This window comes from Haliotis cracherodii, unplaced genomic scaffold (assembly GCF_022045235.1).
Source record: "Haliotis cracherodii isolate W230 unplaced genomic scaffold, xgHalCrac1.p SCAF_21, whole genome shotgun sequence".
NCBI classification, from domain to species: domain Eukaryota; kingdom Metazoa; phylum Mollusca; class Gastropoda; order Lepetellida; family Haliotidae; genus Haliotis; species Haliotis cracherodii.
Genome location: NW_027266277.1, coordinates 6253381 through 6272426, shown reverse-complemented (window position 1 = coordinate 6272426; position 19046 = coordinate 6253381). Strand labels below are relative to the sequence as shown.

Genomic DNA, 19046 nt, shown 5'->3' with positions numbered 1-19046 from the left:
CCCCGTTAGATAGAGCGTCTGATGACATAGTCCCCCATTAGATAGAGCGTCTGATGACATAGTCCCCGTTAGATAGAGCGTCTGATGACATAGTCCCCCGTTAGATAGAGCGTCTGATGACATAGTCCCCCGTTAGAAAGAGCGTCTGATGGCATAGTCCCCTGTTAGATAGAGCGTCTGATGACATAGTCCCCAATTAGATAGAGCGTCTGATGACATAGTCCCCCGTTAGATAGAGCGTCTGATGACATAGTCCCCCATTAGATAGAGCGTCTGATGACATAGTCCCCCGTTAGATAGAGCGTCTGATGACATAGTCCCCCGTTAGAAAGAGCGTCTGAAGGCATAGTCCCCCGTTAGTTGAGCGTCTGATGACAGTCCTCCGTTAGATAGAGCGTCTGATGACATAGTCCCCGTTAGATAGAGCGTCTGATGACATAGTCCCCCGTTAGAAAGAGCGTCTGATGGCATAGTCCCCCATTAGTTGAGCGTCTGATGACAGTCCTCCGTTAGATAGAGCGTCTGATGACATAGTCCCCCGTTAGATAGAGCGTCTGATGACATAGTCCCCCGTTAGAAAGAGCGTCTGATGGCATAGTCCCCCATTAGTTGAGCGTCTGATGACAGTCCTCCGTTAGATAGAGCGTCTGATGACAGTCCTCCGTTAGATAGAGCGTCTGATGACATAGTCCCCCGTTAGAAAGAGCGTCTGAAGGCATAGTCCCCCGTTAGTTGAGCGTCTGATGACAGTCCTCCGTTAGATAGAGCGTCTGATGACATAGTCCCCGTTAGATAGAGCGTCTGATGACATAGTCCCCCGTTAGATAGAGCGTCTGATGACATAGTCCCCCGTTAGAAAGAGCGTCTGATGGCATAGTCCCCCATTAGTTGAGCGTCTGATGACAGTCCTCCGTTAGATAGAGCGTCTGATGACAGTCCTCCGTTAGATAGAGCGTCTGATGACATAGTCCCCCGTTAGAAAGAGCGTCTGAAGGCATAGTCCCCCGTTAGTTGAGCGTCTGATGACAGTCCTCCGTTAGATAGAGCGTCTGATGACATAGTCCCCGTTAGATAGAGCGTCTGATGACATAGTCCCCCGTTAGATAGAGCGTCTGATGACATAGTCCCCCGTTAGAAAGAGCGTCTGATGGCATAGTCCCCCATTAGTTGAGCGTCTGATGACAGTCCTCCGTTAGATAGAGCGTCTGATGGCTTGTGCAACAACTGGGGAAACTCTGGCGTGACGAGCGAACGCTTAAACCACTAGGCTACACCCCCACCCCTGTAAAATGTAGATATCTACGAGTTGGGGACCTTTTCTCAAAATTTGAAACATTTGGATTTGGTCGTAATAGCTCTACTTGTTATAAGTGACGTCATTTCGTAAAAGAATGATTTGCCAGGCAGGCTGAAAGCAGCGTTTCACAGACCAGCGTAGCTTCTCCCAGACAAAAGGCAATTACTCTAACGGGCAAAGCGATGGGATTTACGATTGACAAAAGGCGATCACTGATATTGAAAAAAATATTTCTAAGCAGTTGTCACTTTGCCTATACGCAGATGCCTATTTGTAAATGCAAGGTTGCGTTGCTATGCAAAGCATTTCGCAAGCTCTAGTATGCGTTAGGTTTGCCTGTTATAACGTATGGTACCGCGGTATGGGAAATTGAAGAGTCCAGTTGTGTAACTAGAGTTCAAAATCGGGCGCGCAGATATTTTTAGGTGTGGGGGAATATACCCATTAATCTTGAAGCAAATGGGGACATGTGATTGTCAGTGGAAATCAGTTTGGGGACATCGACGGAGATTGGTCAACATGAACGAGAGTAGACGAAATAGAGTTGTCTTTGTATTGGCGGAAATGTGTCAGTCAAGACATTGTAATCACGAGAATTTTAATTTTCATCGATTTGTGACATGTTTGCAAAGATGTAAAAGTTTTCATGGCTTGTCCATTAGTCTCGTGTAGGTCTCAAGATATTGTGATGGAAATGAAAAGTGATCGCGAAAACCACGGGAATGGATCCAGGGGTTCGTGTTGGTTATCGAAATGCGAGCCCTGAAAATATAGAAATATTAAGTTCGTGGTGGTAGTGTATTATTAAGGCTAAATTACTTACGAGTTAGTACGATTTAAAACAATCATTGGCAAGTAGTGGTTTGCATAGCTGGGTGTGAAGCGAGTGCTGAGAAAGTTAAGTAGTGGGCATTTGGCCCCTGCTATACATCCCACGAACACGTGGTATATATGAGAAATATAATCGCTGCAAGTGTTACTATCTAAGCATTCGTTACCAGCACAGGAACATTACCATAATTGCTTTCCAAGAAAGAATGCACTTTTTGCATGTACGAGCACTGTTAATCAGTTTTAGCATACCACAGGTTCGAGGATACAAATACATGATGTGCGCACGAAAAAACAGTATTCGTTCTTATGTTGTGTTATCCATTAGGTTACCAACAAATTGTCCATTTGAATCCAATACTGAACACATGCAGTGCATCCCATCATTTGTGTAACTGTCTGTGATCATGGTCACGTTCATGTGTTTCGCTTATGAAAGGTCGTACATGCTGTCTGTGAATTACAGTATTTTCTTGTTTCCGTAAAATAAATGTTTCCCCAAATCATACTTGGTCGTCATGTTAAAGGTGTCACTTAGCAGTGCAGACGCTGGCAGTTCTGTACATGTATTAGTTTGACGGGGTCATTTCAGAATATACCGACAAAAAAAAAACAGTACGTAAGCAACAAGTAATCTTCACACACTGTGGTTTCACTTTGAAAGTACTGAATCTCTTTGCTATTCTATTCGAAGAATAAGCCCGGCATTCACGATGTATGTACGTTTTGATTCTCCATGATTCATATGCCTTTTTACTGTGTTTCAGCATGGCGCACGTTCACCGAACTATTCGACAGTGCTTCTCCGGTGTTCTAGTTGCAAGTAGTCTTTGGTTGTGCTCTTCCGGTGTTCTCGTTTCTGTTGTCTGTGCATGCCTAGTGATCACGTTGGACTTTCTCTTTAACTGTGCGTCCCCACTTTTCACGTTGCACATGAACCTTAAATGTGCTTCTCCGGGGCTTTACATTGTGTGTTTGCTTGTCCGTCGTTCACGTTGCAAGTGTTCTTTTTCTTTGCTTGCTCTTTTTTCACGTTGTAAGTACTCTTTAACAGTGCTTCCCAGGAGTTCACTTTGGAGGCATTCTTTCATAAGGATTGTCCGTGTTATTAACTGCACAGATGCTTTGGTGATGCACCCAACGGTTTACATTGCAAGTGTTCTTTGATTGTGCTTCCCCGCTGTCCATGTGCCAGGTACTGTTCGAGCTTGCCCCTCCGTGCCAGTACACATTTTAATTGCGCTTCGCGTATGTTCACATTGCAAGCACTCTTTGACTGTGCTTTCCCAGTGTACATGTTGCAGGTACTCTTTGAGTGGAGCTCCCCAGTGTTCACGTTTAACGTTGCACACACTCTTTGAGTGGAGTTCCCCAGTGTTCAATTTTAACATTGCACGTACTCTTTGAGTGGAGCTCCCCATTGTTCATGTTTAACGTTGCATGTACTCTTTGAGCGGAGTTCCCCAGTGTTCACTTTTCACGTTGTACTTACTCTTTGAGTGGAGTTCCCCTGTGTTCACGTTTGATGTTGCGCGTACGTTTTTTTGTGGAGTTCCCCAGTGTTCACTTTCAACTTTACACGTACTTCTTTGTACGTATTTTTGACTGTGCTACTTTTGGTTGACATTTAAAATGCTCTATGAAGTTGCTTCCATGCTGTTCACCTTCACCCAAGCAAAATCAATACCAAAAATGAATTTGTCGTTTCTGCATGGACTGGGATTGATTGGTGTGGAAAGAATGAGGTACTGCAGATATTTGGTGAAAAGGTGATACAATCGCAAAAAACACCAGCTTTAGATCCAAGCGCCGTTACACACCAACATCACATGTTGGGCTATAAAAACGTTGGATTTTCATTTGCGTGCTATCATAAGTTTAAGTGAAAAGTTAAACCATGCCACGCCTGACGGAAGACCAACGAAAAAAATGTCATCGGCCGGAAAACAGGAATTCAGCTGTAGCCAGCTTTCTTCAATGAAGCACCAAGCACCATTACAAGACTGTGGAACCGTTATCAGACACACGGGATAATACGTGACCTTCCTAGATCCGGTTGATCACGTATCACTACTAGAGCACAGAAAAATTCAAACGGCTATGTCACGTTCGTGAAAGAACCACCACGGCCACTTCTACAACTACGGCAATACTGCGACGTCAATGGTGTCGTGGTAAATGTATGTCCACAACTGCGATTAAGATAAGTAAGGCTTAGAGACGAGTCACGTTTTACGCATCGCCGTGTTGATTGTAGGCGTCGTGTTTACATGCGTCGCGGGGAACGTTATTCACGAAACTGCATACAAGAAGTGTACAGATTTAGTGGCGGTAGTGTGATGATGTGAACAGTCATCTCCTATTTAACGGTACAACGTTACATGGATGAGATTCTCTGGGCACACGTCCTTCCCAATATGCAACAAGTGACGTCGTTTTCCAACAAGAAAACGACCGAACCCGCACGGCAAGACTGACAACAGCCTTCTTCGGGAATCACAACATCCAGGTCCTGCCATGGCCCTCAAGTCTCCAGAACTAAACCGAATCGAACATTTATAGGATGCACTTGATCACTGCGAAGACGTCAGCAACAACCACAAAACCTCCGACAGTTGACAAAGGCCCTACAGGCAGAAAATTCCCTGGACACATTTCGGGATGTGATCGTTCCATGGGACAACGATGCCAGTCAGTTTTGGGCTCTAATGGTGGCCATACAAGCTACTGTTCCACGTGTGCCATATGGAACCTGAGTCAGTGACAATTGTGTGTGCCAATTTTGAACAATCGATTACAAACTGTTGGTTGTTTATATTACATATGAATATACATCTAAAATCACTTTTGCGTGTGTTTTTTGTAGTGTATACTATTCTAGTAGCTGACGATTCAAGCATCCTATAACCCTGGCTTGAGTTCCATGAGAATCACGTATTAAGTGCTCTTTGTCTTGTGTTTTCCATTGTTCACGTAGTAGGTACTGCTTGAATTAGGTTCCCTGGTGTGAACGTTGCATCTACTCTATGACCTTGATACCTCCTGGTTCACGTTGGGTGTTGTAACATTCCCCATAGTCAACGTTGCAAATATCAAGGAGTGTAAGGAAACACGTATTTAGAAATGTGTAACTGTTCCTACACGCACTGTGGTGACGTTTTCGGAGTAAAAAACGTTCGGAGTAAAAAGCCGTCTCCTCGGCTTATGTATATCCTAGGTAAAGAAACAAGTGAGTGATAATCTCCTAGCTGTACGTTATTGTGTAGATACGTGCAAATGTATGTTTGGTGGCAAATTCGTCAGACTCAATAATCGCCACACGTAGGTTATCACGTGAACAGGAAATGTGTGTTAGTTACGTGAACAAGAGTAGAACCTGAACTAGTTCCTGTCAAAATATAACTTTTCACCTCCGTTCAATGCCATACTGCCAGTCATTGTACCCAATGACAATATATTCTTCAGACAACTGCAGCTGTTCAAGCTTATTAATTTCACAATTAGGTGTCATGGCTGCTGTTCAAAGTCTACACATGGACAGTGGTACACGGTGGTCGACCCTGATGCATACCTGTCGACGCGTCTACTCAGGTTTGATAATTTCAAAACTGGCAACAGTGTGAGAAGTGACAAGAGCGAGTTAGTAGTTCCATTTTTCTTTGGCCGTGTCACTGAATCACACCTCACCGAAACCGATCGATTGAGTATGTGCAGGTGTAGTGACATTTAATTGACAGAAATAAATTCGTATTTCCCTCTTGGCGTAATCGTACATCTCGATCTGCAATACTCAGAAGAGGACATTAGTGTCAAAAACGTTAAAACACTCGTCATTCAAGTCTCCTGGGGAACTGAAAAAACCTACCTCGGATGTTATTAAGCATGCCACCAGATGTCTCCCTTTTTCGAAACGAGGAACACATTCATTATACATTCTTCGGACATTTCATAAAATATATGGTTTATGTTCATTTATTATATTTTCAAAGGTTATATCGAACATGTGACGAGTGTGTTGAAAGAAGAGTATGTTTCCAGCATCTCTGTATACCAGACTGCATGCAAGAAACAGATTCCCACCCTTGATTAATCAAGGCTAAAGACAAGTTATGAATTATTTATATCTCATGTATGATACAACTATCATATTATCTTTGTTAGATTGAGGGTCAAGTCACTGTGATATCAGGAATGATATCCGTCTCTACAATTTAGATACATGATCTTATTGGTTCTCTTAAACTGGCCCATTTGGCTGGCTAGACTGCATTTAACATGTCGCTATTTAATGCCCACATTGACAGCATAATTTGTATATGTGTATAAATGCAGTGTAATACATATAAAAAGCCATGGATATCTCGCCAGACACTTGTACACTAAATCACCATAATATGATTTCTACAGTTGACACATATTGTAACATCAACGTCACCTTTCATAAGGTTGACATTGGATTGAGGCAGGTTTGACAAAGGACATGCACGTGCACTGTATACAAGGTTATATATATATATATATATATCAATTATACATGTACAGTGTGCGTTTCAAATTTTGGATGAATATGCCTTTGAATCGATTCAGAGAGCAGGGAAAGTGCCCTTTAAAGTAGCAGGAATAATAAGTAAACTTCCAAAGTAACTGTTACAATTCTCTAATATTTTTTTACATTCATATTTTATTTTGTTTATATTGTGGCAACTATGGTAGCATTTTGTTGAACGAATGTCAAATTTGTTGGTATATGTGAGTGACGATCAATATATTCCAATCGAAGTGAACGTAAGTACTGGCTTGTCAAGACTTAGCATGGATACTGCTTAACATCCACTCCTTCACACAATACTCAGTGTACAACTGAAGTCGATGAAGCGTCCTTATTCCATAAAAGTTGTTTTTTGTATATTGTAGTATGGCAGTTTAACCCCGACTGGTCATATGGTATTTCCTGTCGATGGTCATAAGTAAACATGACAGTAATCTGTGAGAATGTAAAAATCACGTTTTCTGATTTCCAGACTTGGTACCTGACCCAACTCATGTTTGTGAATAAGATCTATATATACTGAACAGCATTGAAAACGCACCACCATGAAAATGGATGTATTTTTATCCGGGCTTATGTCATATGAAAATATCTAATTGAATGAGTAATATACGACGTTCTGGACGAAGCATGAAGAAGAACAGCTCGTCAAAACACATTCCTAATTTTTTTTGTGAGCAACAACGCCAAAACGTAACAAATTGCATGGAAAACGTGTTTTGTTTCACGGGAAGCATGCAGAATAGGGCTATAAAAGACAGACTTTTTAAAGCCACATCACTTGTTGCTGCAGACGAAAAGGGTACTGACACAAGAAATGCCAGGATTAACAGCAGAGGAACGTGAACGTGCCTTGCGCATGGTGTGGGGCGGCATCAGTCATAACCATCGAACAGAGCCATGTTTGTCGTGGAAGAGTTAATGCCCTTTACTACAGGAATAACATATTGGCAAATGACGTCATCCCATTCTTTCATCAGCACCAGGATATGCACACCTTCCAGCAAGATAATGTAAGAGCTTACACGGCACGTGTTTCAACACAGTACCTAGCGAACAATAGTGTGCCTCTGCTTCCGTGGCCAGCCCTGTCACCCGATCTATCGCCAATTGAACATCTATGGGATTACCTGGGTCAACGCCTCTCACGTCGTCGCAAGTACGGAACTTGAAGATACACTACGTCAAGAGTGGAATGCTATCCCACAGAACACTATTCGCAGACTTATTCGATCAATGAAAAGACGTTGAATGGCCTGTGTTGCTGCCAATTAAAATCGATCATTGCTCAAGTTGTTTTTGTAATATTTTAAGATATATTGCTGGTTCGTTTTCAATGCTGTTCAGTATATATATATATATAGTAAGATTAGGGTATCCTGTTAGGGTCTCACCCTTTACAGAACGCCTTGCTTTCGGGCGGGCGGTTTTTAACTTTAACTGCAAATGTTTCCATTTGCCTTCCTGTTATTTTACGGAATTTTCTACTGATAACAGGAACAGATTTGAATCCATGGCTAGTGCAATCAATGCAATGAGACGATCTTGTATATGTGTTGCTTTAGGCCTACCAGAACCTAGTCTCATTGCAACCCAATCCGTTTTCACGGTAGTTGTCCCACAGTCGAGATGTTGCACTTTTTGATGTGCGAGTAACTTGCGAATTGGCATACTGACATCTCTCTATCTTACCCACAATTAGCCATTTTTTCTGTCCATTGAGATACCGTCTCGGAGGCATTTTTAGAGTGTGATTATCACAATTGCATTACTTATTGTGAGTTCCCTATTGGCGCAGTCACTTAGGCTTCTGTGTGCACGTGCTTCAAGTGCTCTTCGTGCGGGGTGGTAAATTTCATTATGATTAGATGTTGCGTTTAGATGCAACGCCACGGTATTGTAATTGTGCATCTCAAAGACAGCTGCATTCATATCAACAGTTCCCTTATATTTGTCAGTAGCATATCTCGAAAGAAAGTCAATCTTAATTCATGCATGTTCCTCAACTCGCTAAAGTAGACTGCCATTTAATGTATATACGAATATCAACGTAATATATTAATAACCAATGCAATGTAGTTTACACATCAGTTAACAGGTATGACTTCTATTGTCTTGCGTTGGTGGCGGCACACTGATGCTCTACTTCCGGGTGAAGAAGGTTTTATGGAATTTGGAAATCGGCGCAATCAACGAGAGGTTGTGATATCGGTCACTAAGTTTTTGGAGTACATCGTAATGTTGGATAATGTATTACTCAGGTGTTGGTGATGTTCAGAATCTCTTGATCAGGCTGTCTATGTTGGAGAACATCCAAAATATGTTCTTTTTGGATTCAAGTCAAGGAAGAATTGGCTGGCCAATTCATACTATGTATTGTGTACCTCAGACGATTTGGGCCCTCTCTGGTCAGAGACCGCCTCCGTGGTCTGGAGGTAGAGCGTCCACCCGGAGAGCGGAAGGTACGGGGTTCGATCCCCGACCGAGTGATACCAAAAGACGTTAGAAGATGGTACTTGTTGTTACCTAACCTGGCGCTAGGCAAATCAAGGGGCTAAAACAGGTACTGGTCGCCTCGGAGACCAGCACTGGCAAACACACACACGCGCGCACGTTATACATAATCAATAATCTTACAATGCCAAAATCTTGGAGGCGACGTTAAACCCAATTTCACCTCACCTCTCTAGCCAGACATTTGAATGAAGTCATCATTTCTGCATAAAACATGGACATCAGATCTGACGCTGACACGCGGGTGAAGGGACTCATCGGGATACCTGACATCACTCAGTGTTCTACTCCTTATCACGTTTTGCTCGGCAGTTCTCCCCAAACCATAACTTACACGCCACCAGTTCTGCCATGTCATCTACACAGCAGTCAGCAAATCGTGAAAATCCAAACAAAAATGATCTGAGAACAGGACAGAACAGATTTCAAATGTATTGCATTCCATTTGACATCATATTCCTTAGGCAAGCTTGACCACCTGCCGATATCAAAGTCTATTCCAGACAACATTTCAAGCCAACAAAATATGAATGGATTAGTGCACATATGAAAAGTCCAATGAGAGAACAGTTTACAAAATCTACATCCGTGTTGCGACAACGAGGTTGTTGCTATGGCCATATCCATCGCCTGTTGAATTTGAGCTGAAATTATTCCAAACATTAAGCTGAGGCATATATTTTCGAAGTGGTTAAAAGATTCCAATCAAATCGCCCAAGTACGATTATATATTTTGGCATACGTGATTGTTTGTTAAATCAAACGACTGAACGCTTATCGCAATGTTACTTGACACTGTCAAAGATCTATGTGCGTCGTTGATATTTGGTAGTCTAATACTAGTCCGTTTGCCTTTGTTATCATAAGAGCGATATGTGGCAGCAATAAGCATATTTACTGAGGTAATCTGTTATTTTGTATATCTTTATCTAATGTGACCGACCAAGTCGTCTGCTGTGGTAATCACCCTTGTAAGCCCATTCGGAATTAGAACAGCGATTTGCTTGGATATCGCGTTTTCATCACAATGGACACAACTCCTCTAAACGGGGTGGCGCCCTGATCGAGGCAAGACAAGTAGGCTTGAAATGGCAAACTAGTCTTTGATATGGGCTAGTGGACACTCTTGCCTCTGGAAGATGATTTCACATCGTCTTACCAAACTTGAGACAGGTTGCTGCAATAGCCGGTCTCCGAAATCAACATTATTCAGTTCTTTGTGTCTATATCAGTTTCACGATGGCTCATTTTCCTCAGAATGTAGTGACAATGTGTTTGGGATTTGTGTGATTTCCTGTAACGAAGAAAGTTCAGAAGTCGATTTATGTACCCGACCAATCGTTTCTTGTCCTGTGGCCTTGACCATGAGCGATGTGTAAATACCGCTCTGGGCCCCCTCAGCATACACAGCTACAACAATCTGTTGTTTCGTGCATTCACATTCTACCATCTGTTGAGATTGAACTCAGCGGAATGGCTTTCCCAATAGTTATCAGTTAACGTGTTACTGCCATGTATAGCACTATTTGCCTGTTGGGGAGAAATACCCGTGTTCGAATCCTTGTAACAAGGTGCTCTTCACTTTGCAGAAAGAAACAACTAATGTGTAATGTCATATTTTGTCATTGGTCATTTTTAGAATATCAGAGGCATTGTGATCAAGTGAAGCCTGCATGCACATGTTACACGTGCTGTAACTTTAACATACATCGATCATCCATCTTCGAGAGTGCTAAGGTAGCCCAGTCGTCTAAGGCGCCACGATTCGCTGTGCAGAGTTGCGTCCTTTGGGCACTCCAGAAACCTATGATTGTGGATTCGAATCCCGGTTCGCCCCGATTATGTTTCTAGGTTTGTCAGCACCATAACCGTGCTCGTCGGTTTCACCGAAGTGGTAAACGTCTGAGACATGCATCACTTTGGGCTTTCCTCCCACATTAAGCTGACACAAAGTCGCGTTAAACCCAACTCACTCACTCACTCGTCTGTCTGCGTCACGTGAAGATCAGCAGCAGTTGCATGCAACACACACTGCCCATGTCACGGTCTTGTGCCGCTCTGCTCCCAGGCTTTATTTCCAACACTGCTCGGGGAATTTATATGTACACTCAGATATTTATTATGTGAGGTGAGGTGAGGTGAAATTGGGTTTAACGTCGCGTCCAAGATTATTGCACTTATATAGCGACGTGCATGCACGTGTGTGTGTGTGGCTGCTTGTACTAGTCTGGACTGATGCCGATTTATAGTGCTAGCTCACTGAGATACCATGCCGCAGTTTAACATGAATACCCCACTCAGACACAGTATACTGACTCCGAGCCGACCAGTCCTTGTTTTAGCCCCTTAATGCCGAGCGCCAGACAGGGTAACAACAAGTACCATCTTTTAACGTCTTTTGGTATGACGCGGCCGGGGATCGAACCCCGTACCTTCCGCTCTCCGGGCGGACGCTCTACCACTAGACCACGGAGGCGGTCTATTTATTATGTATTTATGATGATTGTTGCCTCATCAATAAGTGTTCATAGCTTGTTGTAACTCTGTAATTTTACAGTAAGATAGCTTGTGTTCAGCGCTTTATTGTGAAACTTACATCCTCAGTATGGATATGGTATTTAGTTTGCTATTCGTGTTTTCCCCAGTCCAGGAGAGATTGTCTCCTCTGACGTCCGCGCGCTGGATCTTTAGACTTTTTCTTGATCTCGTGTCTTCAACCTCCAGCTTTCGTTAAATCTTTCACTATTGTTCACCATGTTGCGTCAGTATCATCTCTTGGTACAATTTGTGCTATTAATAAACCAGTGAACCTAATACCACGTTTCCTTAAGTACTTTATACCTGTTTAATGACACCCCTGATCATTGGAGCACACACACACACACACACACACACACACATCACACACATCACACACACACACACATCACACACACGCGCGCACACATTCTTTGTTTCGTGGCATATATTTACGTACCCATAATGTGATCTCAGTTGAGCACTGATGCATCTTTAACGTTGATACAGCGCAATCAAAACCACTTTCTTTCTGTCCAACTAACTATTTTATATAATAGGATAACGGATATCATTACTCGCCCGTTGAAGATACCACTGTTTATAACAATAGGCTGGTATTACACGGCGTGTACTAGCAAAGCGTGTGCTCATGTGCTACCAGAACTAGTTGCACTCACAAATATTGAAAACTCTAAACATCCCCAAGTGTATTCAATGGCATTGCTTGTAGAGATCACAGATCACTGAGAGGAGTTTAAGGGTTATGCGTTTGTAAACATTTAGTGCATGGCCCCGTTCCACAAAGTGATCGAAGCGCAACGGCAGCTCTAAGTCAATGTGAAGTATGGGAGTTGCAGTCACCTTAAAATGGTATCTTTGTAGAGCGGAGCCCTGATTTCTAAAGGTAGGCCGTTGTATGGTGTGAGATAAATACGTGTCAACTTTTAACGTGTTTGAAGTATTATTCTCTTCATCTCAAATAGAGTATGCTGTGGATCGCGTATATGTCTGCATATATACAAACGACAGTGAACTTTTAAAAAGCTAAAATAAACGGCAAGAAATAAATAACATTGTCGCCCCCGTTTACTACAAATGTTAAGAAACTTGTGAATTATCGCGAGTTATCCAGTCATTATGTCAGAAAATAAAGTTGCTGATGTGAAAGTGTATTTAAAAAAGTTTAAACGAAATGACTTGATAATGTCCTTCATTTTTATCACATAAAATCTTATTATGCAAAAAAGGTCTGGTAAATTCTCAATTTGTAAAATTAATGGAGTGCAATCATCGTAAATGCTGTGCTGTATCGTCGAAAATATATTATTTGTACAAGACATTCACAGACAGTTGCAAAATTATTTGTCAAAACATGTGTATTCTTCAAAACAAATGGGGGAGTCATTTGACCCTGGGGAGTTATCTGAGCCTGCGACGGGGGAGTCGTTTGGGCCTAAGGGGAGTCATCTGAGCCTAGGCTCAAATAACTCTAGGTTAGTCTGAGCCTGGGGAGTAATTTGAGCCTCCTACACCGGGAGCTCGTTTCGCAGTTTATACTCACAGTTTACATTCAGCTATGGGTCCCATGCGTTAGGAATATCGCCCTCAGACTGAACAAGTTTTCTAATAGATTTGGACGGACATAAGGAGCTGACATTTAAACATTTCAACCTACGAGTACATGGAATTATGAAAACAGTGAGTTGAGTGCAGCGTGTGATGTTCGTAAATTGAATCAAACATATTACTAAACTGAAGTACAAAAGAAAGTACACACCCCTAAAATATCATATATTACGCATATGGTTGAAAAAGATGTTTCATTTTTGGCGCTATCGTAATGTAATGAACAAAACCATTGAGAGCATATCGCAGAAACGTAACCTTGACATTATGATAGGCAACAAAAGCACACATTGTGAAAATGGTAATTTTCTCCATTTGCACGTGCAATGTGCGTAGAAACAGTATAAAAGGCAGTGGATTCTATCGTGCATTACACATTCAACGAAAAAAACACAAGACAAATGCTACGTTTAACAGCAGCGGAGCGAGAGAGAGCCGGGGGAATGTCCCAAGTGGGGGCGTCGAACAGTCACATCGCAAGGACCCTTGGCTGCACCAGGCAAACCATTATCAGACTCCTTCGTCGTGTCAACCAGACTGGCCAGACATCCGACCGCCCAAGAAGAGGAAGACCGAGAGTGACGACCCCTGCAGAAGACCGGTACATACGCACATTACACCTGCGCAACAGGATCCTCACCATGGCATCAACAGCGTCGACAGCGTTAGGTCACCACATCAGCAGGAACACAGTCATGAGACGACTACGAGCTGCCGGTATCCGGGCTTATCGACCATTCCGTGGGATGACCTTGACCGCTCAACACCGTATCAGCCGTCTTCGCTGGGCAAGAAGAGTCAGACGCTGGCAACGTCGTGACTGGTCACGAGTCCTCTTTACCGATGAAAGTCGATTCAACCTCTACCATGCTGACGGTAGAGTGAGAGTCTACCGACGTAGAGGCGAGCGACTGGCTGGAGCATGTGTCCAACAAGTTCATCCTTTTGGCGGAGGCAGCGTTATGGTTTGGGGAGGCATTTGCGGCGAACAGAAGACGGATTTGGTCATTCTCCACCAGACCCTGACAGCCCAGAGGTACAGGGACCAAGTGTTACAGCCGGTGGTGATCCCCTTCATGCAGAGGCAAAGGCAGGGGTTTCTTTTTCAGCAAGATAACGCCCGACCACACACCGCTAGACTCACTATGGACTTCCTGAACCGTCAGAACATTCAGCTTTTGCCTTGGCCGTCACGCTCTCCGGACTTGTCACCCATTGAACACCTGTGGGACCATCTCGGTAGACAGTTGCGACGACGTGCACAGCCACCAACCACCATGCCACAGCTGGAACAGGCTCTGCGAGAAGAGTGGCAGCGGATCCCTAATGGCGTCATCCGACGGTTGACCTTTTCCATGAGAAGGCGTGTCCTGGCTTGCATTAACTCAAATGGGGGTCATACGAGGTACTGAGACCACTCGCATGGCCTTCATACCTGGGACTGTCATCATTTCTACAAGTGTGATTTTTGATGAGTGACCGCCTATGGACGTTATTGTCAACTGAAAAGTTTTACGTGGCCACAAATCTTTAAATCCATTCTAAACATGTTTGAAAATGACTCAACAATGACATTAAACATTACAATCACAATAAAGTTTGCCCTGTCTTCTTTTACTGTCAGAATAGTGGGGTGTGTACTTTCTTTTGTACTTCAGTTTATGTCTAACACAGTCTATGTGGGGAATACAAACAGTAAAATCATTACATACTGCGTGTACTGAATATGTCATGTCTATGAAATCAAATTCCATACATCGTTCGACTAATATTTATGTATGTGTCACACAAATAACTTTTACATATACGTCATTTATTATACTTGCATTGTCTCATAAAGCATATAATTTGATATATCTAGTGTCTAGGGGCAAAATGAAGAAATCATTTAATTAAATTTCAGTAACAAGGTATAGCTGGCGTCAAGGCGGCTGTTGTTCCTGGTGGAAATTGTACAGTCACTCAAATCAACAGATGTTAACAAGCAATACTTACGGTAAGAAATTGATAGTCGCACTGAAAATGTCACAGCACTGAATCAGCCTCTTTCGTCAACACAAGAATAACTTGGCGTCAGCTGTACATTTATATTAACAACCTCCAAATTAAAAAAAATCGGTCTGATAGCAGGAGCTGCAACGAAGAGATTAGACATCAAAATACACTTTATAAGCAACTGACGTTTTCTACAGGTTGGGGTAAGTACGGTGTGCTGGTATGTATTTAGGTTTAAAGGTTGTGTGGGTTATGATGATATGTTTACGGGGGATACAAGATCATGTTATTTGTCTGCTGTAATGGTTGTATGTTACAAATGCACTTTGTGTGACCTAACACCATTGGTAAGTGGTAACAATGCTTAATCGCGAATGTCAGCATGTTGCCATTTCAGTGACAAAACCTATCAACAGTGGGCATGCATAAAGATAAGTATATTAAGATACAAGTTCTGTATGCATTTAGTGATCATAATATTAGAAAATATATAGTTTCACTCGAACCATATAACATTTCTGCCCAAGTACGTTCAACCTGCCCAAATGATACTATGATTTTCAGATCAGTAAGAAAATACATAATAAATAGTCACAGAACATTTTATCAAAGATACTCAAACCATCCTTCACATTGTGTGATGACTTTAAGAAGCTCTTCATCGTGTATCCTATACAATGTACTTGAAAAATACATACATGCTTACATACATACGTACCCACTGATCAGAGGCAGTGATGTCTGATGGCAGCATGGTTATCATATAACATTTATTCATAGTCTGGCATTAGTGCTCACATTACTTCACTCTGTTCTCAACGGCTGCTGGACCATATAACAGCTCCCATACTTATTAAGTTTAGAATAAAGGAAATACTGAAAGTTTCAGGTAGACAAGCAATGTGTGAAATATCAATGGCGTTTATTGCAAAGAAAACGTATTACGACCTTTAAGATACATTTAATTAAGCCATCATAAGACCCAAAAGAAAACTATTCAAATTTCTAATTATCTAAAACCAGTCGGTCTCAATATGAAGGATAAAAGATAGCAGAGCGTCACAAAACCAAGACCATGAATACAGCTCCTTTACTCATCTCATTTACCAAAAGGTATAAGACGTTTTAAATCTTCTCTAAATGTTTGGTTCATGAAGGCGTAAATTACAGGATTAACTACATTGTAAGTAAAATACATGTAAAATACGACAAGGTTGAAGGGCAAGAGTCCATGTGCCATTAGCCAGGAAGGCAGGAAGGCGATGATGAACACCAACGTAACTACAAACAACATGGCTGCCGTTTTGATGTTGGCATAAACGTTTGTCTCTCGTAATGTGCTTTGTCGTTTAACGGACCCCTTGGAACCGGCCTGGTTTTGATTCTGTTGTGGAATATCATTTTTTTCAGCACTTGCATTGCCATTGATAGTTGTCATTTGTGTCTCCCCCGCAGCCCCTTCAGCTCCGGCTACACTGTGATAGTGACTCCTCTTCTTACGCTTGGCTTTTTTGGCTCTTCTCATAAGAATTGATTTGTAGATAAGAGTATAAAGTACTGCCACTGCTATAAACGAAATTATGTACACAGCAGTATATACCTTTTGATAGCCTTTCGTGAATTCTTCGCTGACAATGAACTCGTTCATTCCACATTGTCCGGTGTATACAACTCTAATTTCAGAAATCTCATATTGTGTAATGTTTTCGTATTGTGTTGGCATGTCAGGTATAACGTACGTACCGGGTTCTCTAACCGGCGCTTCCTGGGCAGAATAGTGAATCACCTCGGTCTCCGTCAGGTTCAATGTTACATTTGCATATGCGGTCATGTTCATGTATTCATTTCCATACACACCAAATGACAGGGAGGTGAGTGTGCCGAACGTTATTGACATCAGTGCAAGACATCCAACAGTTATTTTAGCTCTTGCAATGGTAAATGCGTGTAAGAAAGGATGGCAGATACAGAAGTACCTGTCAAAGCCTATGGCTACCATAATACATGCAGAAAAGGGAATGTTTGATGTTTGGAAAAACATAAAGAGTTTACAGAAAACGTCGTACACCACAACAGATCGTAACATCTCAAATGCGATTGTGTATGGAATAATAACTAGACACGTGAAGAAGTCACATCCCGCCAGGGCAAGAATGAATATCACTGAGGTTGACTTATCTCGTCGACGAAAGAAAATGTAAAATGCGATAGCATTTCCGAATACCCCCACTACACTGTAGACGACCAGCATGACCGTCACGACGATGTACGATGGTTGGGGGAATGGATTGTCCTCCGTTGTGTTTGCGGTGTAAATGGACATATTATCCATGGAGCTGGACATCCCTGGCGGTTAATGAGTTCCTGTCCAGATGAAACGCCTTCTGAAATGAATTAGAAACATAGTCTTAGAAAAACTCCAGAGTTAACTGACGCACGTTGCTCTTTAATTTCCTTGATGATTAAACTGTTACACATCAAATTATTCTCATTTAAATTGGATTTCGCTTAACTCCCTTTCTCTCATACAAGCCCACGACACACACCTACATCCATTGAAACCGCCTGGTCTATGGAAGTGAATGCTATCGTGTTTTGTCCAAGAATCGGGACAAGTACTACGTGAACAACAGTGTAAAGATAAACGGAGCAGAGGAAGACGAAATGTTTTTAGTCTTAAGGCTGCATTGAACGTATTTTGACTTAGCCGCAAAATCGAGGCCAATAGAGTAATTGAGATGCACCGCTGTCTAAAACCTTTATAAAATACGAACTCTGAACTTACATGAACCAATTCGATTATTTTGCATACAACATCATGATAGGAATTCCAATTTCATATCAAGTTTGTGTCTCGTGTAGAATAATATTTACCTGTTTTAGCTTTCAGAGATGGAAGGATAAAGTTATAAATCCTCCACCGAACTTTGACATACACTTTCGTTATATCTGATAAGTCGTGCGAGTGAGCAATAACATTTCAAACTAAGGGTTAACAATTCCGGGGTTAATGAGGCAGCATCAACACACTTAAGACGAACAGTTTCTGTCATACGTAATATATATTCGATATAAGAAAAGCTTTGATGCGGTTAACTGATAATTACAGAAATACGAATACAGACATTAATGTGTCAGTAAATTGTGCATCAGATTGTGAAAGATTGTTTGCATATTGCAAATCTGCGTACTTTGTAATAACATGTAGATGGTTGACAAACAGCAATATGTGCTTTCTTTCTGATATCAACACGTAAGAGAGTCAATGGTCATTTTTGTTCAAATATATAGGAAAGTTTTTCACAAACTAATGACAGGACGTCCCTGTTGATACGAAATTTTCAACGGATACTCAACAAGATAAATTTATTTCATTGTTCCACATTATCTGCTTTTCTAAAAGGTTAAATTCAAAAGAAGGCAGGAACGGAAACGTACGAGTCAAACTCCGATAGAAAAAAAACATGAACATTTACATAATGCTCGCGCAGGCGGTTTATGTAGCCCATTTTCAGTAATAGAAATGAAAAGCCAGGATTTTTTGGACTGTCGAAAATTTAAACTAGACAGTATTTAGTCAACATTCAAATATCAGAATAGTGCAAAGGTTGCCTTTTCAAAATAAGATGGTTCAGCCGTGGAATTAGCGATGTGAACGACTTTCTGACAGGCGAAGTGAAACAAATCTCACATGAATCTGAAGTGTGGTGTAGG

The 19046-nt window shown here is 41.9% G+C and overlaps 1 protein-coding gene and 1 long non-coding RNA gene across 2 annotated transcripts in view; one reads left to right on the top strand and one right to left on the bottom strand.

Annotated features, from left to right (window-relative positions):
- LOC139470872 (uncharacterized) overlaps positions 1-15305 on the top strand; it is a 90284-nt gene extending 74979 nt beyond the window's left edge. Inside the window, exon 3 of the long non-coding RNA XR_011653802.1 lies at positions 15241-15305. This is a non-coding gene — a long non-coding RNA (uncharacterized lncRNA). The remainder of the gene's footprint in view (positions 1-15240) is intronic.
- A 1126-nt stretch (positions 15306-16431) lies between these two features.
- On the bottom strand, positions 16432-17676 carry LOC139470961 (cholecystokinin receptor type A-like). Its single transcript, XM_071253284.1, has one exon. The coding sequence runs from the start codon at positions 17674-17676 to the stop codon at positions 16432-16434; it is 1245 nt and encodes a 414-aa protein (XP_071109385.1).
- Between the last annotated feature and the right edge of the window lie 1370 nt (positions 17677-19046).